The following is a 23,890-nucleotide window of genomic DNA, read 5'->3' as shown; positions in this document are numbered from 1 at the left end:
TTATCTGGTCATTATCACATTGTTTTTGTGGGAGCTTGCTGTGCGCAATTTGGCTGCCGTATTTCCCACGTTGCAGCAGTGATAGCATTTCAAAGCTGCATAATTAACTCTAAAGCATTTTGGGATGGTCTCAGACCGTGAAAGGCACTAGCCTTCCTTTCTTTAAATTAAACTTTAATAGGTTCTCAGTAAGAGTGCAGCCTGCGGTACTGGACTCCACACTGCAGGAACGATATTAAAGTAGACGACACATCACAGGCTCACTTGAATTATTTTTTATATCTGTTCGTGGGATATGGGCATCACTGGAAGGCCATTTTTTATTGATCAATGCTTAAATGCCCTTCAGAAGGTAGTGTTAAGCCACCTTCTTGAAGCACTGAAGTACACCCACAGAGCCGTTAGGGAGGGAGTTCCAGGGTTTTGACCCAGCGACAGTGAAGGAACGGCGATATATTTCCAAGTCAGGATGGTGAGCGGCTTGGAAGGGAACGTCTAGGTGGTGGTGTTCCCATCTCTCTGCTGCCCTTACTCTACCAGGTGGTAGAGGTCACGGGTTTTGGAAGGTGCCACAGTCCAGGGATCTCCCGCAAATACTGACACCTTCCTTGGAATCTCTTCCAACTATTGACAAGTTCTCTGGGATCCCCTGCAAAAACTGGCACACTTCAGGGAGCCCCTTCAAATACTGATAAACCTCCTGGGATCCCCAGCAATGACAGTCACCTTCCGTGGGAATTCCCTACAAATAATGGGCTCAGCCCTCCTGGCCAGTGACCCGACCTTTTTACAAGTTTCGAGCCGTAACTTCCGATCCAGGCTGGAGCGTCGAGAGGTCAATGCAGCCTCTCCGGGGAAAGACTGTCAGCACAGTGGTGTTATCACTGGACTAGTATTCCAGAGACACAGGGTAATGCTCTGGGGACCAGGGTTCAAATCCCACCACAGCAGGTAGTGAAATTGGAATTCAGTAAAAAATCTGGAATTAAAAGTCTAACGATGACTGTGAAACCATTGTTAATTGTTGAACCCATGTTCCCCTTTAGGGAAGGAAATCTGCTGTCCTTACCTGGTCTGGCCTACATGTGACTCCAGACCCACAGCAATGTGGTTGACTCTTAAAATGCCGTCTGAACAAGGGCAATAAATGCTGACATAGCCAGCGACACCCATGTCCCATGAATAAATAAAACAAGAAGAGATGGAGGAGGACATGCCTCTCTTCACCACAATAGCTGCTGTTTTCAGACAGGTTTTTAAAGGCCCAAATTATTCAGTGAATGAGTGAATAGGTAAGTGGGTGAGTAGGTAGGTGAGGTGGGTGAGTAGGTAGGTGAATTGGGTGAGTAGGTAGGTGAGGTGGATGACTAGGTAGGTGAGGTGGGCGAGTAGGTAGGTGAGGTGGATGAGTAGGTAGGTGAGGTGGATGAGTAGGTAGGTGAGGTGGGTGAGTAGGTAGGTGAGGTGCATGAGTAGGTAGGTGAGGTGGATGAGTAGGTAGTTGAGGTGGGTGAGTAGGTAGGTGAGGTGGATGAGTAGATAGGTGAGGTGAGTGAGTAGGTAGGTGAGGTGGATGAGTAGGTAGGTGAGGTGGATGGATTAGGTAGGTGAGGTGGATGAGTAGGTAGGTGAGGTGGATGGATTAGGTAGGTGAGGTAGGTGAGGTGGGTGAGTAGGTAGGTGAGGTGGGTGAGTAGGTAGGTGAGGTGGGTGAGTAGGTAGGTGAGGTGGGTGAGTAGATGGGTGAGGTGCATGAGTAGGTAGGTGAGGTGCATGAGTAGGTAGGTGAGGTGGGTGAGTAGATAGGTGAGTTGGGTGAGTAGGTAGGTGAGGTGGGTGAGTAGGTAGGTGAGGTGGATGAGTAGGTAGGTGAGGTGGGTGTGTAGGTAGGTGAGGTGGATGAGTAGGTAGGTGAGGTGGATGAGTAGGTAGGTGAGGTGGATGAGTAGGTAGGTGAGGTGAGTGAGTAGGTAGGTGAGGTGGATGAGTAGGTAGTTGAGGTGGGTGAGTAGGTAGGTGAGGTGGATGAGTAGATAGGTGAGGTGAGTGAGTAGGTAGGTGAGGTGGATGAGTAGGTAGGTGAGGTGGATGGATTAGGTAGGTGAGGTGGATGAGTAGGTAGGTGAGGTGAGTGAGTAGGTAGGTGAGGTGGATGAGTAGGTAGGTGAGGTGGATGGATTAGGTAGGTGAGGTGGATGAGTAGGTAGGTGAGGTGGATGGATTAGGTAGGTGAGGTAGGTGAGGTGGGTGAGTAGGTAGGTGAGGTGGGTGAGTAGGTAGGTGAGGTGGGTGAGTAGGTAGGTGAGGTGGGTGAGTAGATGGGTGAGGTGGGTGAGTAGGTAGGTGAGGTGGGTGAGTAGGTAGGTGAGGTGGATGTGTAGGTAGGTGAGGTGGGTGAGTAGGTAGGTGAGGTGGGTGAGTAGGTAGGTGAGGTGGGTGAGTAGGTAGGTGAGGTGGGTGAGTAGGTAGGTGAGGTGGGTGAGTAGGTAGGTGAGGTGGATGGATTAGGTAGGTGAGGTGGATGAGTAGGTAGGTGAGGTGGGTGAGTAGGTAGGTGAGGTGGGTGAGTAGGTAGGTTAGGTGGGTGAGGTGGGTGAGTAGGTGGGTGAGGTGGGTGAGTAGGTAGGTGAGGTGGGTGAGTAGGTGGGTGAGGTGGGTGAGTAGGTAGGTGAGGTGGGTGTGTAGGTAGGTGAGGTGGATGAGTAGGTAGGTGAGGTGGGTGAGTAGGTGGGTGAGGTGGGTGAGTAGGAAGGTGAGGTGGGTGAGTAGGTAGGTGAGGTGGGTGAGTTGGTAGGTGAGGTGGGTGAGTAGGTGGGTGAGGTGGGTGAGTAGGTGGGTGAGGTGGGTGAGTAGGTGGGTGAGGTGGGTGAGTAGGTGGGTGAGGTGGGTGAGTAGGTGGGTGAGGTGGGTGAATAGGTAGGTGAGGTGGGTGAGTAGGTGGGTGAGGTGGGTGAGTGGGTGGGTGAGGTGGGTGAGTAGGTGGGTGAGGTGGGTGAGTAGGTAGGTGAGGTGGGTGAATGGATAGTTTATTTTATTCGCAAGGATTCCCACGGAAGGTGACTATCATTGCTGGGGATCCCAGGAAGTTAATCAGTATTTACAGGGGATCTCAGAGAACTGGTCAATATTTGGAAGAGATTCCAAGGAGGGTGCAACATTTGCAGGGGATCCCTGAATGTGACAATATTTGAAGAGAGTGTTAACATCTGATTCATCCACTTTTCAACCTAATCCTGAATATTGATGCTATTTCTGCCGCTGAGAGTGGAGATTAATTCCACCTCCTCAAAGCGCACTCAGGGAATGATTATTTCCTGCCAACTTTTCTGGATCAGATACAAATTTCTTGTACGACCGGCCCTTTGCTCTGGAGCTCGGAATCAGATAAAAAAACGTCTGCTTCTATCTCATTCTTCCATAAAAGACATTTTGAAATCTGCACAGGACAAAAGGAAGTCCCTATTTTTATGTCTGCATGACAATATATGGGAAAGGTAGCATAACAGTTAGGTTTTTGGCCTGGTAATTCAGAGATCCTTGATTAATGATCTTGTAACACGACTTCAACTCCCATCACTGCATCTAGGGGATCTTCTGACAACAGATCAAGTTGTGGAATGCGGTAAGGGACAGTCACTACCACCCTGGTGAAATGTAGGTCCCTCAGGCACTGCTCCTGGCTGAGATGAAGATAGGGGGACTTAATGTTCCTTGGTAGATAGGCCCCTCTAATGACATGCCTTCCTCTCTACTGCTACCTGTGGTCCACTTTTGCAAGTCAAGAGATACTGGAACTATCCCCCTTAGGAACGAAAGTAGACTTTCTCCTGACAGGCCAGCTAACTCCTCTGGCTCCTTGGCAAGATCCAGCACCGTTGCAAATCCAAAAGTTACCAAAACTCCACCGGTATCACTCGACACATTTTCTCCACTCACCCCTGCACCAGCACAAGAAAGACGAAAGCACCTCAGCTGAAATTTGCAGGGTTAGCCCCTTTGACTAGTGATAGGGGAGGAGTCCTTCAAGCAGATAAACGCCTGTTCGGTTTGGAGAGATTGAGAGCTGTTAAGAGAATCTACACAGAGCAAAATGGCAGATCCGTGTTAGATCCGGGAGCAGGAGTAGATCATACAGCCTATCAAGCCTGCTCCGCCATTCAATAGGATCATGGCTGATATTGGGCTTCAATTCCATTTTCCCTTGATTCGAGAGACCAAAAATCTGTCTATCTCAGCCTTAAGTGTATTCAACGATGGGACATCCACAATCCTCTGGGGTAGAGAATTCCAAAGATTCACATCCCTTTTGAGTGAAGAAATTTCTCCACGTTCTCAGTCCTAAATGATCGGCCCCTTATCCTGAGACTGTGCCCCCCGTGTTTTAGGTTCCCCAACCAATCTCTCAGCGTCCACCAAAAAAAAACCAATTACAGATTCACGAACATTTTAAAGAAATTATAAATTTTCCTTAGTGCTAGAGGCTGTTTAAAGCCAGTCTTCACCCACTCGGAGTGTTGCCGGGATATACATGGCAACTGTGCTAGTGCGTGTGTCCAGGTGACAATTTTTGACTTTCAGCAAAGTGATGGAAGGGGTCACCAGCAGTGCTATCAAGCAGCACTTATTCAGCAACAACCTGCTCACTGACGCTCAGACTGGGTTCCACCAGGGCCACTCGGCTCCTGACCTCATTACAGCCTCGGTCCAAACATGGACAAAAGAGCTGAACTCCCGAGGTGCAAGTGACAGCCCTTGACATCAAGGTAAAGTTAGACTGAGTGTGGCGTTAAGTGGCCATAATAAATTTGAAATCAATGGCAATCAGGGGGTAAACTCCTCACTAGAGCCATACCTAACACAAAGGTTGTTGTTGTTGGAGGTCAGTCATCTCAGCTCCAGGACATCACTGCAGGGGTTCCTCAGGATAGTGTCCTTGGCCCAACCATCTTCAGCTGCTTCATCAATGACCTTCCCTCCATCATAAGGTCAGAAGTGGGGATGTTCGCTGCTGATTGCACAATCATCAGTTTCATTCACTACTGATTAGATACTGAAGGAGTCCATATCCAAATGCAGCAAGACCTGAACAGGCTTGGGCTGATAAGCAGCAAGTAACATTCATGCAATTATGAGGTAATGCCCATTTCCAACAAGAGAGAATCTACCAGCTCCCCATGACATTCAGCTGCATTACCATCGCTGAATTTGACATCATTAGAATCCTGGGGTTTACCACTGATGACAGATTTAGCTAGGCGAGTCATAAAAATACTGCGGCCACAAAAGCAGGTCAAAGGCTGGAAATTCTGTGGCAAGTAACTCGTCTCCTGACTCTTCAAAGCCTGTCCACCAGCTACAAGACACAAGTCAGGAGTGTGATGGAATACACCCCACTTGCCTGAATGAGTGCAGCTCCAATTATGCTTGACAATCAATGCCCCATCTACCACTTTAAATATACACTCCCTCCACCACCAATGCACAGTAGCAGCAGTGTGTGTACCACCTACAAGATGCACTGCAGCAACTCGCCAAGGCTCCTTAGACAGCACCTTCCAAACCCACAACCACTACCATCTAGAAGGACAAGGGTAGCAGACACGTGGGAAGATCACCACCTGGAAATTCCCCTCCAAGACACTCACCACCCTGACTTGGAAATATATCGCCGTTCCTTCACTGTCGCCGGGTCAAAATCCTGGAACTCCCTCCCTAACAGCACTGTGGGTGTACCTACACCACATGGACTGCAGCAGTTCAAGAAGGCAGCTCACCACCACCTTCTCAAGGGCAACTAGGGATGGGCAATAAACGCTGGCCCAGCCAGCGAAGCCCACATCCCGTGAAGGAATAAAGAAAAGAGGCCAGGAAGAGAGCTGAAAACAAGAATGTTCATTTTTAAATTGAGGCTTTCAGGATTCAAGAGCTGGAGTTCTCCAATTCCTAACTTAGAAGGGGAGGAGGAGAGTGTCATGCACAAAACCATAAATCTTACGAGAGAATTAACTTTTGTTTAATTGGTTTTAAAGTAGGAAGGTAAAGAGTGTCACACACACAATAACCTTGAGCCAAAAGAAACGTCTAGTTAAAAAAAAAAATCACAAGGGTCAGTTTTGTGAACTGAGTCTCTTTTGTTTTCCCGGTCGTGAATTTTAAATGCTGGTTAAGCCAACGATAACACAAATCAGGCTGGCTAGCTCTCGATCCATATGCCCCCACTCTACCCTAGCACCTCTTTGCCAAACTAGGCTTGCCGGCAAAGGACAAAACACTGTGAAACTAGGCAAAAATAAGGTGCCGCAGTGCGTTGTGCACAGCAAAGGGAACAAACGCAAAAGATAAAATCGCATTGCTAAATTTTCAGAATAAACAAGTTAAAGTAATCACGTGGGCTTGTTTAATGGGTTTATGGATGCCAACAAGCCAACCGGATTTCACGAGTTCTCTATTACCTGCACCGAACAGTTATAATTGCAGGTTTTTATAGAATCATCTTCCATGCCTGTGAGTGAACCTTGCTCACTAAGCTTCGCAAGTGAAGGATTTTGGACTTTTCATGCTGACTCCTAAGAGAGAATGGACTTGAAACCCTGGGTATGGACATTTTTTTAAGAACATTAAAAGTTGGCCGTTTGGTGGTGCAGAGCTTGAGTTTTTGCTGGAAAAAGAGGCTTTTTTTTTGCCGAAGCTTTTCATTTTGACTCATCAGGACAATTCTCAAGAGAATGCCAAATGCAGTATAAATATGTTGTTCTCCCTGACATTGGCATTTCCTTGTGAACCGTCCTGATGAGTGCAAAGCAAAAACCTTCGACAAAAGACGTCTTTTTTTTTCATCAATACTCAAGTTAAAAATCGGGAGAATACAGCCCCTCAAACCTGTTCCATCGTTCGACACGATCGTGGCTGAACATCTGCCTCAACTCCACTTTGCTGCCCTCTCCCCCCCACACCCCTTGGCTCCTTGAAAGACCAGAACTCTGTCTATCTCAGCCTTAAACGTATTCAACAATGGAGCAACCACAGCCCTTTGGGGAAGAGATCTACAGGCAAAAGGCAACTAAGACCTTTCGTTACAATGGGGTCTCAGTAGGTAACACAGGAGCCAGCAAGTTCTTCAAAGTACTCTTCATAAGACAGTCCCACCACCCCCGGAACATGTCTGGTGCACCTTCGTTGCACTCCCTCTGTGGCAATTATTTCCTTTCTGAGGTAAGGGGACCAAAACTCCACACAGTACTCCAGGAGCGGTCTAACCAAGCTTCTATATAATTGAAGCAAGACTTCACTACTCCTGTCCTCAAATCCTCTTCGATAAAGGCTGACATACCACTAGCCTTCCGAGCTGCTTGCTGCACCTGCATGTTATCTTTCAATGGCTTATTGACGAGGACACCCAGGCCCCTTTGTACATCTGCACTTTCTAATCTCTCCCCGTTTAAGAAATATTCTGCACATCTGTTCCTCCGACTAAAGTGGATAACTTCACATTTTCCCAAATTATATTCCATCTGCTATGTTCTTTCCAGTGATCCAATAGAACCAGTGACCTGTCACCCCCTTGTAGCTAAGGGGAGCAATAATCCTGGCTTTGACTGGAAGCCCTGTGCCACCTGGACCTCGTGACTTAACGTCCAATGGGTAAAGGGTCGTTGACTGAAGCCAGTCGAGGTCATCGCCAATATGTGAACAGTCACTCCGGTACCAATTTAAAAGAAATATCAAAGCCTTGAGCCTGTACCATACTGATGAGCGGCCTGGATTAAGGTTATCTACTTCCCCTAAGAACTCTGTAGGGTCGTTGTTTTCTAGACTTCCCATTTCTGGGAAGGAATATGCTTCATAAATTCTTCCTGGTCTTTGACTTCGATTAGAATTGCTGGATTAGTAGAAATGCTGGAAAGATCCAGAACATTGGAAGCATTCAGCGCCCCCTGATGGGCCGCCCTGACATCTATCCTTGTTTTTCTTGGCACCACACTTTCACGCCCTTTTGCACGGCTTGGTGGGCTTTCTTGTGGGGGTGGGGGGCGGGGGGGGGTCGCTGCCCTTGGGCCTACCCAGTCAACAGAGTCACGTGGAGCCTTGAAGTCACCCCAAATTATAGTTCGATTCAGCGCTTGAAGTCGAACTCAATGACGGGGTTCCATGACGGGTTAAATAAGATATTAAAGGCTGTGTGTTGTTAAAATTAAAATCTGTGGCGGATTCCTGCACAACCTGCCTTAGTCTGCTACTGGACCTACTGCATAAAGAAAGGAACTAACTTGAAGCTTTTGCTCTTCTTCGCGAAGACCTGACGCTATTCGGTTTCTATAACACACCGCACCGCCCCCACCCCCCCACTGCTGGTTCTCTGCGGGCGCTCGAGGCAGTCAAATGGATGGGGTAAGGGTAGGGACTGTTCACCAGGTACTGTCATTATTAGCTCTCTCCAGTAAGCCTCCTTCTACCACCAATATTTCTCGAGCTGCTTCCAAAGGTTGCATCTGTGCTCCCTTTGCTAACACTGATGTGTCTTTTTACATCAACGTCTCTGCCGCTGAGATTGGGTCCTTCTGCCTTAGACTCTAGGCACGGGACTTGGTTCTGAGACAGACTGTATCTGCTTAGCACTTGTTTATTAATACTACATCTAAACAGGTTGCAGAGTAGGCACGTTTCCAACATCGCTCTCCCGAGAGTCCATCACATGATTGACTGATGTCAGTAGTACATCATCATCTATGTCATACATTAGCATATCCCATTTGTTAACCCTTTATGCTATACATACAACCTAACACACCAGCGCAATCCTGAGGGTACGCAGCATTCAAACACGATGCCATGTGCCATGATGTGAAACCAAGGTACAGTCTACATTTTCCAGTGGTTCAGGAGGACGTTGAGAATGCCAGGGGCATTTTATCCAAAGATGAACCAAAGGAGTCCTCCCAGTGTCCCGGCCAACACTCAAAGCTGATTGACTAGTAGTTGGTATTTGTTAATCATTGCTGCTGCTTCTGACAGCGCAACGAGAGTTACTGGACTCCGAAAGAAGGACCATTGAACATGAAATGCTCCAGAGGCTTCTGAGAGATCGCATAAAGTGCTGTATGAGCATGTTATACCTTTTAATTCTTATTAGCTCATGGAACATGGGCGTCACTGGCTGGGCCAGCATTTATTGCCCATCCCTAATTGCCCTTGAGAAGGTGGTGGTGAGCTGCCTTCCTGAACCGCTGCAGCCCCTGTGGTGTAGGTACACCCACAGTGCTGTTAGGGAGGGAGTTCCAGGATTTTGACCCAGCGACAGTGAAGGAACGGCCGATATATTTCCAAGTCAGGATGGTGAGTGGCTTGGAGGGGAACTTCCGGGTGGTGGTGTTCCCATCTATCTGCTGCCCCTTGTCCTGCTAGATGGTAGTGGCTGTGGGTTTGGAAGGTGCTGTCGCAGGAGCCTTGGTGAATTCCTGCAGTGCATCTTGTAGATGGCACACACTGTAGTGGAGATAATGGATCTTCCCGGGTGGTGGATGGGGCTGCTTAGCAAGCAGACTGCTTTGTTCTTGAGGTTTATCATGTAATAAAGTTATTTCTTGGCAAAATAGTGTTAATTAAGACAAGTATCAGAAAATAGAAACATAGGAAAGAAATGAACCAACAACAATTTGCATTTAACAATGATAAAAGGGAAGAGAAATTGATACTGAGCCCATCGGGAGATATATTAAAGACAGGTGATCAAAATCTTGGCCAAAGACGTACATTTGAGCTTCTAGGGAGAGAGAGAGAGGGGGGTGGGGGGCGTCAGGGAGTGTGTTTAGCGGGGGAGGGGGGAGGTACGGTTGAGGGGGGTGTATTCCAGCGCTTTTTTTAATCATTCTCATTTGAGGGGCTTTGCTGACAAGGCCAACATTTACTCCTCGTCCCTAATTTCCCTTGAGGAGGGGCTGTTGTGCTGCAGTCTTTGACCACTGCAAGCATGGGGTCTGGTACAACTGAGTGGCTTGCTCAGCCATTTTCAGAGGGCAGTTAAGAGTCAACCATATTATTGTTGGTTTGGAGTCACACGTAGGCCAGACCGGGTAAGGATGGCAGATTTCCTTCCCTCAAAGGGCGTTTAGTTTCTACCACAGCGCAATCGCTCCATTGATATGAGCTTTTTTGTCTTTCAGATTTATTTGACTCGATGAATTTAAATTACCCGCAGCTGCTGTTGTGGGATTTGAATTCACAGGGAGAATTTTACCAGGCCACAAGAGGCAAGATCACAGCAGGCGGGGGAGGGGAGAGTAAAATGGGGGGGATGGGCGAGGAAAGCCATGTGGGATTGGCTCTCCATCCATGACCCACCGCTGGGGAATTTTTCCAATGGTGGGACCAGCTTCCACTAGGCTACTCACCAGGAGGAGATGGCAAGAAACAAATTTAAATATTGAAATGCCCTGTTAAAGGCCATTTTGCTGATAGCCGACAGGCAAGGTGACCATTGGAACTCTCTCAGGTCACAAACAAATAAACTAAATTAACAAAATCGGAGGAAAAGTAAAAGGCTTAAGGGAAACTGCAAAAATGTTCAAAGGAAACATACCAACGTTAAATCGAAATGTGATCAGAGGGGTCCATAAAGCACCCCAGTAAGGTGACCATTGTAGCCCCCAGCGCTTAGCTCAGAGAGGTTTCCCCTCCATCGTTCGAAATTAATTTTGAATGTATCCTTGGGCCCGCCTGGTGCAGGTTGTACCGGCCCCTGCCATGCTCAGCAGTGACCACTCGTCCCCGGTGGCGCTGCTGAGGATCCTGAGCTACCGGCCCTCTGATTGGGCCAGCAGCTCTCTGGGGTGGGCAGCCATCCTGAACGGGACTGAAACCGCCCCCCGAGCGGGAGGGCGCTCACCGGCGCATGTTGCCCACGCGCATTTCCGGCTGCTGTCGAGATTCCGGCCTCCCTTTTTGGGGAACTTCAGACCCATGTCTCTGGCCTTTGCTTGACTAGTCCAGCAACATAGCAATTGTGTCACGCTTAGAGGCTGGGCTGCTGGAGGCATGTCTATTTTTTTCCGTTTGTGGGATGTGGGCATCACTGGCTAGGCCAGCATTTATTGCCCATCCCTAATTGCCCTTGTTCAGGGGGCATTTTTAAGAGTCAACCACATCGCTGTGGGTCTGGAGTCACATGTAGGCCAGACCCAGGTAAGGACAGCAGATTTCCTCCCCCTAAAGGACATTAGGTTTTCATGACAATCAACAATGGTTTCATGGTCACCATTAGACATGTCTGTGACTGGGGGAGCAGTAAAAATCAGGGGCTGTAGGAGAGGCTGGTATGGGAGGTGTACAAAGATCACAAAGGCTTGGAGGACTGGAGATGCAGGTTAAAATACAGCAACAAGAGTTTTAGGTGAGCGTCAGTTCAGCGAGAGCAGAAGAGATCAGCCAGGAGAGCAACAGGACGGCAAAGTCTTGAAGGTACAACGGATGAAGGTTATAGCAGCAGATGAGCTGAGGCACGGGTGGAGACTCTGGCCTTTTAAATAAAATCAACAGTTTAACGGAATGGTGCAAGAAACTGTCGACAAAAAAAATAGACAGACTGACTTTTTCTCTTACTGTTTAATTTCCCAACCGCAGGATCACCTAACCAGTGATTAATACCACCACACAAATCTTCCAGACTTTGAAACTTTTCGGGCATCAGGACCATTATTGGGTGCCGACCCTGTTCGCGGCAGCAATGGGACTTCCAGAGCAATCTTACCTCTTTTTGAAACCTAATAATGGTCAACCCATTACCCATTAAACGCCCCGTTCGAAAGGGGCAGGTTTACATCATTGTAACAAAAAAAACAAAAGCTTTTGAAAGGGAACGTATCAAATTGAAACGACGTATCTCCAAGGGGTGACGATGATGATGCACTCCAGCCCCCCAACGCCCCCTGGCACCCGCCGGTCGCGGAGGTCCTCAAGAATGCTGGTGTGTCCTCCCTCCCCAGGGAAATCTGGACGCCGACAATGCCGCGGGAGAGAGGCTGAACCTCTGGGCGCAAATCTCACGTGGGATGGCCAATGTCAGCGCCCCCCCCCCGCCGGCTCTGAGAGCAGCATCCAATTAGGGATGAAGGGCAGGTTCCTGGGGCAAGCGGGTGGATACAGCTTAGCCCCTTGCTGGTGTAGCCAGCAACTCTCACGGTGCCATCGGCGAGAGCGCGGCTCAGGGACAAGCAGCGGGAGTGGCAGAGGCACAATGGTGTCGCCATCATTATCCAAGGAGCGGCAAGTATTAAGGTGCTGTTGGTAGTTGGGTCTTAAGACAGTTTGAGCATGTTTTCGATATGGAGCTTCAGTGGGTACTACAATGTGGTCAACAGAAATTTACTGGGAAAACTGGCATCGGTCTTAGCAGACACACTGTAGTAAAGGAGAGGCTTGCAATCCTTGCAACACTGACTTACATCAAAAGCACTTCCATGCTGTGCCCTCCTTAACCTCAGTATTTAACCTCAAAGCACTTTACAGCCAACGAGGTACTTCTGAAGTGTAGTCACTGTTGTTGTGTAGAAGGTATGGCAGCCAAACTGCGCACAGCGCAAGCTCCCACAAACAGTAATGTAATAATGACCAGATAAAATCGGCTTTCAGCGATGGCGGCTGTGAGATGAATATTGCATTTCTCCAAAATCAGGCCAGGTGAGCTTTCCTGTCGCCTTAGCCTCAGTTTACAGTTTTATCTGAAAGACGACACCTCTGACAGTGCAGCCCTCCCTCATTACCACACTGAAGTATCAGCCTAGGTTATGAGTGGGACTTGAATCGATGACTTTGTAACTCAGAGTTGAGTGTGTTATTCACTGAGACACAGCTTTCTCAATTAACTTTTGGTTAATTGGGAGAATCTACTACCTGCTGCCTCCAAAAGTGTCAAGCAGGACTAGGTACACTTATTACTTTTTTATTCATTCACAGGATGTGGGCTTCGCTGGCTGGGCCAGGATTTATTGCCCATCCCTAATTGCCCTTGAGAAGACCCAGCGATAGTGAAGGAACGGCAATATATTTCCAAGTCAGGATGGTGCGTGACTTGGAGGGGAACTTGCAGGTGGTGGTGTTCCCATGTGTCTGCCGCCCTTGTCCTTCTAGATGGCAGTGGTTGTGGGTTTGGAAGGTGCTGTCGAAGGAGCCTTGGTGAATTCCTGCAGTGCATCTTGTAGATGGTACACACTGCTGCTACTGTGCATTGGTGGTGGAGGGATGTTTGTGGATGTGGTGCCAATCAAGCGGGCTGCTTTGTCCTGGATGGTGTCAAGCTCCTTGAGTGTTGTGGGGGCTACATTCACCCAGGCAAGTGGAGAGTATTCCATCACGCTCCTGACTTGTGCCTTGCAGATGGTGGACGGGCTTTGGGGAGTCAGGAGGTGAGTTACATGTTGCACGATTTCTAGCTTCTGACTTGCTCTTTTAGCCACAGTATTTATATAGCTAGTCCAGTTCAGTTCCTGGTCAATGGTAACCCCCCCCCAGGATGTTGATAGTGGGGGATTCAGTGATGGTAATGCTGTTGAATGTCAAGGCACAGTGGTTGGATTCTCTCTTGTTGGAGATGGTCATTGCCTGACACTTGTGTGGCATGAATGTTACTTGCGACTTGTCAGCCCAAGCCTGGATATTGTCCAGGATATGGATATGGACAGCTTCAGTGACTGAGGAGTCATGAATGGTGCTGAACATTGTGCAATCTTCAGCGAACATCCCCATTTCTGACCTTATGATTAAAGGAAGGTCATTGATGAAGCAGCTGAAGATGGTTGGGCCGAGGACACTACCCTGAGGAATTCCTGCAATAATGTCCTGGAGCTGAGATGACTGACTTCGAACAACCACAACCATCTTCCTTTGTGCTAGGTATGACTCCAACCAATGGAGTGTTTGCCACAATTCCCATTGACTCCAGTTTTGCTAGGGCTCCTTGATGCCACACTTGGTCAAATGCTGCCTTGATGTCAAGGGCAGTCACTCTCACTTCACCTCAGGGGTTCAGCTCTTTTGTCCATGTTTGATCCAAGGCTGTAGTGAGGTCAGGAGCTGAGTGGCCCTGGCAAAACCCAAACTGGGTGTCAGGTTATTGCTAAGCAAATGCCACTTGATAGCACTGTTGATGATCCCTTTCATTACTTTATTGACGATCGAGAGTAGACTGATGGGGCGGTAATTGGCCGGGTTGGGTTCGTCCTGCTTTTTGTGTACAGGACATACCTGGGCAATTTTCCACATAGCCGGGTTAGATGCCAGTGTTGTAGCTGTACTGGAACAGCTTGGCTAGGGACACAGCAAGTTCTGGAGCACAAGTCTTCAGCACTATTGCCAGAATATTGTCAGGGCCCATAGCCTTTGCAGTATCCAGTGCCTTCAGCCGTTTCTTGATATCACGTGGAGTGAATTGAATTGGTTGAAGACAGGCACCTGTGACGCTGGGGACCTCTGGAGGAGGCCGAGATGGATCATCCCCTCAGCATTTCTGACTGAAGATTGTAGCAAACGCTTCAGCCTTATCTTTTACACTGACGGGCTGGGCTCCTGCATCACTGTGTATGGAAATATTTGTGGAGCCTCTTTCACCAATGAGTTGTTTAATTGTTGATTCATGACTGGATGTGGCAGGATTGCAGAACTTAGATCTGATAAGTTCTTTGTGAGATTGCTTAGCTCTGTCTATCACTTGCTGCTTATGCTGTTTGGCACGCAAGTAGTCCTGTTTTATAGCTTCACCAGGTTGACACCTCATTTTTAGGTATGCCTGGTGCTGCACCTGGCATGGCCTCCTGCACTCTTCATTGAACCAGGGTTGATGGTAATGGTAGAGTGGGGGATATGCTGGGCCATGAGGTAACAGATTGTGTTTGAGTACAATTCTGCTGCTGCTGATGGCCCACAGCGCCTCATGGATGCTCAGTCTTGAGTTGCTAGATCTGTTCGAAATCTATCCCATTTAGCATGGTGGTAGTGCCACACAACACGATGGAGGATATCCTCAATGTGAAGGCAGGACTTCGTCTCCACAATGACTGTGTGGTGGTCACTCCTACCGATACTGTCATGAGGAGATGCACCTGCAGCAGGCAGGTTGGTGAGGATGAGATCAAGTATGTTTTTTCCTCGTGTTGGTTCCCTCACCACCTGCCGCAGACCCAGTCTAGCAGCTATGCCATTTAGGAGTTGGCCAGCTCGGTCAGTAGTGGTGCTACTGAGCCACTCTTGTTGATGGACATTGAAGTTCCCCCACCCAGAGTACATTCTGTGCCCTTGCCACCCTCAGTGCTTCCTCCAAGTGGTGTTCAACATGGAGGAGCACTGATTCATCATCTGAGGGAGGGTGGTACGTGGTAATCAGCAGGAGGTTTCCTTGCCCCTGTTTGACCTGATGCCATGAGGCTTCATGGGGTCCGGAATCGACGTTGAGGACTCCCAGGGAAACTCCCTCCTGACTGTATACCACTGTGCTGCCACTTCTGCAGGGTCTGTCCTGCCAGTGGGACAGGGCATACCCAGGGATGGTGATGGTGGTGTCTGGGACAGTATCTGTAAGGTATGATTCCGTGAGGATGACTATGTCAGGCTGTTGTTTGACTAGTCTGTGAGACAGTTCTCCCAATTTTGGCACTAGCCCCCAGATGTTAGTAAGGAGGACTTTGCAGGGTCGACAGGGCTGAGTTTGCCATTGTCGTTTCTGGTACCTAGATTGAAGCTGGGTGGTCTACCCGGTTTCATTCCGCTGACTCGCTAGACCGTTTAAGAATCAATCTTTGCTGTGGGTCTTGGACAGATTTCTTCCCCTAAAGGGGCATTAGTGAACCAGATGGGTTTTTACAACAAATGACAATGGTTTCATGGTCATCATCAGACATTTAATTCCAGTTTTTTTTTATTGAATCCATCTGACGTGGTGAGAACAGAACGCAGGTCCCCAGAGAATTACCCTAGGTCTCTGGATTAGTAGTCCAGCGATAATACCACTACACCACCGCCTCCCCATCGCCACTCTGTTCCCCGCCACCCACCACCCAGGTCTCCCAACTGCAATGAATCACGTGTGGCATCCGAGCCTCGGGAGCTATGATGTGGGTTTGGACGAGGAACTGCAGGTTCGTGCTAACTAATGCTAGATTGGACACTTTCACCAGTCTTCCGACAGCAGAACCTAACATTGAGCAGACAACCATGTCCATTAGCCAGGGTTACACCCAGGTGCTTGAAGTGAAAGGGCAGAGTTTAACCCCATCTACCCCCACGCTTTCACTTTGACACTCATTTACAAAAAAAAAAGCCTTCAGCACATCATAGAAGTCGTGCGTCCGTGATACAAAACTACACCTGGAGAATGCTGAGCAGTCTGGGCATCAGACTTTGGGAAGGATACATTGACCTCGGGGACATGGTTGATAGTGAATGATAGCTGAACTTCAAGGGTTAATTTACGAGGAGCAGAGACGCAAACTAGGGCTGTATTCCCTGGAATTTAGTAAATAAGGGGAACAGCCAGGGTAGATGGAGAGAAACTACGTGTGTCGGTCTGGGGTGTCTAGGTCTGAGAGGCAGAATTTGAAAAAAATGTCTGGCCCTTCAGAGCCAAGACAGAAAAACAGTTCTACGCACAAAGGGTTGTAAAAGTTTGGAACTCTCTTCCGCAAATGGTAATTGATGCTGGATCAGTGTGGCTGAGTCTGAACAAGGGCAATTAGGGATGGGCAATAAATGCCAGCAATGCCCACATCCCATGAACGAATTTTTAAAAATAATTTTAAATGGTAGATTGAAAGATTTTTGTTACCCAAAGGTATTAAGGGATATGGGGCAAAGGTGGCTATATGGAGCTAAGGTGTGGGGTTAGAACTTATTGACTGTCGGGACAGACTCGAGGGGTTAAATGCATCCCCCCCCCACCAATCCCACCCACCCAGCCATGTTCCTAAAACAGGGAATCTCGCTGGCCGTTAGCACTAGGACCCAGAGGAGAAAGGGTAATTTGAGAGATGATCGAAGGTCTGTCAAAAGGTCCGATAAGGAGTTGCTCGTGTCTACAGATACAATCTATATGACTTGATATTAAAGCAGCTCTCTGTACTCTCCTCTCCACGTGATGTGTGAAGTTTGTGGAGCTGCGAGGTGTTCTGAGCAATGAGTCACTCAGAAGACACTGCACCCAGGCAATGTGAGTCTCCAGCCTCTGCGGGATGGGACTGAAAGGAATTATTTACCAGTGTACATAAACCCGAATACACACACACACACTAACATACACACACAATACACACACACTAACATACACACACAATACACACCCTAACACATACACACACAATACACACCCTAACACACACAATACACACCCTAACACACACACACACACACAATACACACGCTAACACACACACAATACACACGCTAACACACACACACACAAAACACACACACACACAATACACATATGCTAACACACACAATACACACCCTAACATACACACACAATACACACGCTAATAGACACACACACACAATACTCATACGCTAACACACACACACACACAAAGCTCACACGCTAACACACACAGACACCACACACACACAATACACACCCCCAACATACACACACAATACACACATGCTAACACACACACACACATACACACACGCTAACATACACACAGATAACATAATAATTGGGATTCTTGCATGCAAAAAAAAACAGGTGAGCATCGAAATCTCAAAGAGTTCTTTAACGGTCTTCAAAGTCATAGGGGGAGGGATTTTTGAGGCGAAAATCTCAAACGCTGAGGGAAAGGTGTGCTGTCTGACCGAGCGCCCCCAGTCGAGGTGCACAGTGAATATTACACACAATCCCAGAGGTTCAGTCCAGGCAGTGGTCCAAGTGTTAAATTATCTTTTATATCCATTTTAAAAGTTAGCCAGGAATTCCGGGCGCGGAGGTGATCTGATTTTGGGGGCGCTCTGTGGAGCAGGCGGGTTTCATTATTTTGATGACGAACAGGTCTTATGTGGTTTTTCTCCAGGTAAAGAATGCAAGTGAGGAAAGTGGAGTTAATCGGAGCGAGGACACAGAGGGGCAAGCGCAAACGATTTTACACAGGCAGACTTCACATTTAAAAAATAAGGGCGAATAGTTTAGAATAAACACAGGGCACCTTTAACAAAAACCTGGAAAAACTCAGCAGGTCTGGCAGCATCGGCGGAGGAGAAAAGAGTTGACGTTTCGAGTCCTCACGACCCTTCAGCAGAACTGGCACCTTTAAGCTATATTGTTAAGTCAATATTAAAACCCCAGCTCAAGTTAAGCATGTGGCGGGGACCGTATTTTAAATCGTGCATAGTAGCTGAGTGCAGGAAAAAATAGCGATGCTTAAGTTCAATACTTGAAACTTGAAGTGACTTTTATCGATCATTATTGGTGGGGGTGGGGGGGGGCGTTTCATCTCACCATCTCAGCCCCAGCTTGCAAAGAGCGCAGGGGTCACTGAGGCTTTGCCTTTGGCAGTTCGGGGCAGATTTGAGGCAACAACAGTGACCGGTATCGAGGGACCAACACGCAAGGCGGTTGGGGGGGGCAGGGGGCTCAGATCTGTCGGAAGGAGCCGGCACTGGGGCAGGGCAGGGTGGGTGGGCCGAATGGCCTCCTCCCTCTTGCAGCACCTTCCTGACAGGCACTTTGCAAGGGGCAGGGCAGGGCACTGCACTGACAGCCCCGACCAAGAGCAACAGACTCCTGGGCGTGCAAGTTGCACTTTTATATTATTCGCAGTGAATTTTGCGACCGCGGGAGCTGCAGGTAAATGGTTTTGAAGGATGCGGACTGAGTGTTTCGTTCGTTTAAAAGGGCAACGTCCACCTTGAATCCCACCGACCCTGCCAAAGCTGAGAGTGGGGTTACAGCCAAGCCGTCGACACTCTCTTTCGTGTCTCATTCCCCACCCCACCCCCACCCCCAACTCAACTCCCCAATGTTAAACGAGGTTGGTGGTGGGGTCCACAGGTTGAATTCATCTTAAATTGTGATTTAAAAGGATTGGTATGAAGCAAAAGAAAGATAAATAAAGCCAGCCTTATGTTATAAATGCTGCACACCCATTGATATCCCTCCCTCCCCCCCTCTCCGCCCACACCCCCCTGGTATTTACCCTTTTAAGGCTACTTACAGCGTTGACTCCGAGGGTCCCGTTCCTGGATTTGGGGGTAAGACCCAGGAGGATGGCGCTGGCGGCCACGGCGCCCAGCATCTGGGAGACGATGTAGCCCAGGGCCCGCAGGAGGCTGACCTGACAGCCCGCCAGCAGCCCCAGGGTGACGGCGGGGTTCAGGTGGGCCCCACTGACGTGGCCGATGCTCTGGGCCAAGGTGGCGATGGCCAGGCCGAAGGTCAGCGCAATCTGCACCACGTCGGCGGGGAAGCCGCCCGGCGTCCAGCTGGTGGCCGACCCGATGCTCAGGAAGACGAAGATGGTCATCCCCAGGAACTCGGCCAGCAGAGCCCTCCAGAAGGACTTGCGCTGCGCCTCTCTGATCATCTCGGACTCCCAAGGGGCTTGAACGATTTCCCTTTAACTCCAGAAACTTTTCTCCCTTTGGTTTTTATTTATATTTATTTTATTTTTATTTATTTTTTTTTTTGGGGGGGTGGGGTGGGAGACTTTAAGCCAAGGGGAGGTTGGGTTGGGGAGAGAAGAGGGAAAAGCGGAGTTAGCGGAAAGTGCAACACGCCAGACTTTTTATAGAGGAGCTTCCCCTTGTGATGTGAGGGTGGGTGGAAGAGGGAGGCGTTTCAGAAGCTGTCCTGCGTTATTGAGGTAGCCGAGCAGCCAGAGAGGGAACAGACAGATCTCTTATTCCGCTGCCCAGGACTAAACCCCCATAAGACGTTAGGGGTGGGGGGGGGGAGGTGCAAGAAGGAGGGCCCATTCGGCCCATCGAGTCTGCTCCAGCACTCAGTGAGACCCTGGCTGACCTGATAATCCTCAACTCCACTGTCCTGCCTTTGTCCCTTCCCGATTAAAGACCTGTCTGTCTATCTGTCTACCTCTACCTCAGTACCTCCCGCCCCTCACATCTTCACACTGCCCTGGGCCACAATATTTACGCCCTCACCCCAACAGATAAACCTTGGCACATACGCCGTTTGTGGGAGCTTGCTGTGCGCAAGGCTGACTGGGTGGGTTCCTTCCCCCGACGTTACCGCGCCTCCAAAGGTATTCCACTGACTGTAAAGTGCATTGGGACGTCATGAAAGGCGCTATATCAATGCAAGTTAGTTTTTCCCCCCCCCACCCCCCTTCCTCCCCATTTTTTGGGGGGAATTCTTTCACCCCGTATCCTTGACTGTCAAGTCAGCCAACAACAGGACAGCTTATTTATTTAGCCAATGTGAATCCCCCCCACCGCCTCCTCCTCTGCCGAGTTTAAGGTGATTAGCCTGCCCCTGACTCTGTAGAGGGGACACTCCCCGGCAATATGTCGCATTGTTTCCCTCTCTCCACAAGTGCGCAGAGGGTTTGCAATGAGGCTGCAGCAGTGCAGGTTGGCTGCACAGAGGCGATGGCCTGTCCTGAACCTACGAGCATTACGTATTAGGAGCAGGAGTAGGCCACTCGGCCCCTCGAGCCTGCACTGCCATTCAATAAGATCAGGGCTGATCTAATTTCGACCTCAACCCCACATTCCTGCCCACCCACGCCCAGGTAACCTTTCACCCCCTTGTTAATCAAGAATCTATCTAGCTCTGCCATAAAAACATTCGAAGATTCCTCTTCCACTGCCTTTTGAGGAAGAGGGTTCCAAAGACACATGACCCCCCACCCCGAGAGAAAAAATTTCTCCTCATCTCTGTCCTAAATGAGCAACCCCCTTATTTTTAAACAGTAATCCCTGGTTCTAGATTCTCCCACAAGAGGAAATATCCTCTCCACATCCACCCTGTCAAGACCCCTCAGGATCTTAAAGGTTTCGATCAAGTCACCTCTCACTCTTCTAAACTCCAGCGGATACAAACCTAACCTGTCCAACTTTTCCTCAAAAGGCAACCCACCCATTCCTGGGTATTAGTTCCTTCTCTGAACTGCTTCAAACGCATTTGCACCCTTCCTTATATAAGGAGACCAGGACTGTGCACATTCTGTTTAGCAAGGGCCACTCTTGCCGTGGTAGTTCAGAGCCTGGCATTCGATACACAGGGGTTGTCACAACAAGCAGTAAATACCTAAGGACAAATAACTACCCCCCGCCAAAAAAAATGGTTCCGTGGCATCACACCTTATATTAAGGGGTTAGAGGGAGAGTTACAAAGGAAATTTACTGAAATAATCCCAGGGACATGAAACTTGCATGTGCAGAGATGGGAGATGCTACGATTGCTCTCCTCAGAGCCAGGAAGGTCAGGAGGAGATTTGATCGTGCTTTTCAAGATCACAAGAGGTTTTAAAGTAAACACGAATACACTGTTTCCAGTGGCAGGAGGGTTAATAATGAGACCATGAGACGTGGGAGCAGAAGTAGGCCATTCGGCCCATCGAGTCTGCTCCGCCATTCAATGAGATCATGGCTGATCTGATAATCCACAACTCCACTTTCCTGCCTTTTCCCCATAACACTTGATTCCTTTACTGATTAAAAATCTGTCTATCACAGACTTGAATATACTTAACAACCCAGCCTCTACAGCCCTCTGTGGTAAAGAATTCCACAGATTGACTACCCTCTGAGAGAAGAAATTCCTCCTCATTTCTGTTTTAAATGGGCGACCACTTACTCTGAGATTATGCCCTCTGGTCCTGGGCTCTCCCACAAGGAGAAACAACCTCTCAGCTTCTACCCTGTCAAGCCCCCTAAGAATCTTATATGTTCCAATAACGTCACCTCTCATTCTTCTAAACTACAATGAGTACAGGCCCAACCTACTCAACCTCTCCTCATAAGAAAATCCCTCCATACCCAGGATCAAACTAGTGAACCTTCTCTGGACTGCCTCCAATGCCAGTATATCTTTCCTTAGATAAGGGGACCGAAACTGTTCACAGTGTTCTAGGTGTGGTCCAATCTTGCATAGTTTTAGCAAGGCTTTCCTATTTAATACTCCATTCCCTTTGAAATAAAGGCCAACATTCCATTTGTCTTCCCTATTACAGAATCGCACAGAATCACAGAATCACAGAACCACACAGTGCAGTAGAGGCCCTTCAGCCCATCGAGTCTGCACCAACAGGTGAGAAACACCTGACCTACCTACTTAATCCCAATTACCAGAACTTGGCCCATAGCCTTGAATGTTATGACGTGCCAAGCGCTCATCCAGGTACTTTTTAAAGGATGTGAGGCAACCCGCCTCCACCATCCTCCCAGGCAGCGCATTCAAGACCGTCACCACCCTCTGGGTAAAAAAGTTTTTCCTCACATCCCCCCTAATCCTCCTGCCCCTCACTTTGAACTTATATCCCCTTGTGACTGACCCTTCAACTAAGCTGCTATCCACCCAGGATCAACCTAGTGAAACTTCTCTAGACTGCCTCCAATGCCAGTATATCTTTCCTTAGATAAGGGGACCGAAACTGTTCACAGTGTTCTAGGTGTGGTCCAATGCCCCTCATAATCTTGTACACCTCGATCAGGTTGCCCCTCAGTCTTCTCTGCTCCAACGAAAACAACCCAAGTCTATCCAACCTCTCTTCATAACTTAAATGTTTCATCCCAGGCAACATCCTGGTGAATCTCGTTTGCACCCCCTCCATTGCAATCACATTCTTCCTATAATGTGGTGACCAGAACTGCACACAGTACTCCAGCTGTGGCCTCACCAAGCTTCTATACAACTCCAACATGACCTCCCTACTTTTGTAATCTATGCCTCGATTGATAAAGGCAAGTGTCCCATATGCCTTTTTCACCACCCCACTCACATGCCCCTCCACCTTCAGAGATCTATGGACACACACGCCAAGGTCCCTTTGTTCCTCAGAACTTCCTAGTGTCATGCTGTTCATTGAATACTTCCTTGACAAATTATTCCTTCCAAAGTGTATCACTTCACACTTTTCAGGGTTAAATTCCATCTGCCACTTATCTGCCCATTTGACCATCCCCTCTATATCTTCCTGTAGCCCAAGACACTCAATCTCACTGTTAACCACCCGGCCAATCTTTGTGTCATCCACAAACTTACCAATCTTACCCCCCACATATTCATCTATGTCGTTTATATAAATGACGAATAATAGGGGACCCATCACAGATCCCTGTAGTACATCACTGGACACTGGCTTCCAGTCACTAAAGTATCCTTCTGTCATCACCCTCTGTCTCCTAGAACTAAGCCAATTTTGAATCCACCTTATCAAATTACCCTGTATCCCATGTGCCTTTGCCTTCTTTATAAGTCTCCCATGTGGGACCTTGTCAAAGGCTTTGCTGAAATCCATATAAACTACATCAACTGCACTACCCTCATCTACACACCTGGTCACCTCCTCAAAAAATTCAATCAAATTTGTTAGGCATGACCTCCCTCTGACAAAGCCATGCTGACTATCCCTGATCAAACCTTGCCTCTCCAAGTGGAGATAGATTCTCTCCTTCAGAATTTTCTCCAATAGTTTCCCTACCACTGACGTGGTCTGTAGTTCCCTGGCTTATCTCTACAACCCTTCTTAAATAGCGGAACCACATTAGCTGTTCTCCAGTCCTCTGGCACCTCCCCCGTGGCCAGAGAAGAATTCAAAATTCGGGTCAGAGCCCCTGCGATCTCCTCCCTTGCCTCCCTCAGCAGTCTGGGACACAAATCATCCAGACGTGGAGACTTGTCCACTTTTAAGCCTGCCAACATCTCCAATACCTTGTCACTCCCTATATCAATTTG

General features: G+C 48.5%; 1 protein-coding gene across 1 annotated transcript in view; it reads right to left on the bottom strand.

Annotated features, from left to right (window-relative positions):
• The window catches only part of LOC144675986 (aquaporin-1-like), a 49,815-nt gene extending 30,211 nt beyond the window's left edge, over positions 1–19,604 (bottom strand). The window contains exon 1 of the mRNA XM_078536503.1: positions 19,188–19,604. Coding sequence (XP_078392629.1) covers positions 19,188–19,556 — 369 coding nt within the window. The 5' untranslated portion in view covers positions 19,557–19,604. The remainder of the gene's footprint in view (positions 1–19,187) is intronic.
• Between the last annotated feature and the right edge of the window lie 4,286 nt (positions 19,605–23,890).

This window comes from Cetorhinus maximus, chromosome 3 (genome assembly GCF_964194155.1).
Source record: "Cetorhinus maximus chromosome 3, sCetMax3.hap1.1, whole genome shotgun sequence".
NCBI classification, from domain to species: domain Eukaryota; kingdom Metazoa; phylum Chordata; class Chondrichthyes; order Lamniformes; family Cetorhinidae; genus Cetorhinus; species Cetorhinus maximus.
The sequence above is the reverse complement of the archived record's forward strand: the minus strand, read 5'-3'. Positions and strand labels throughout refer to the sequence as shown.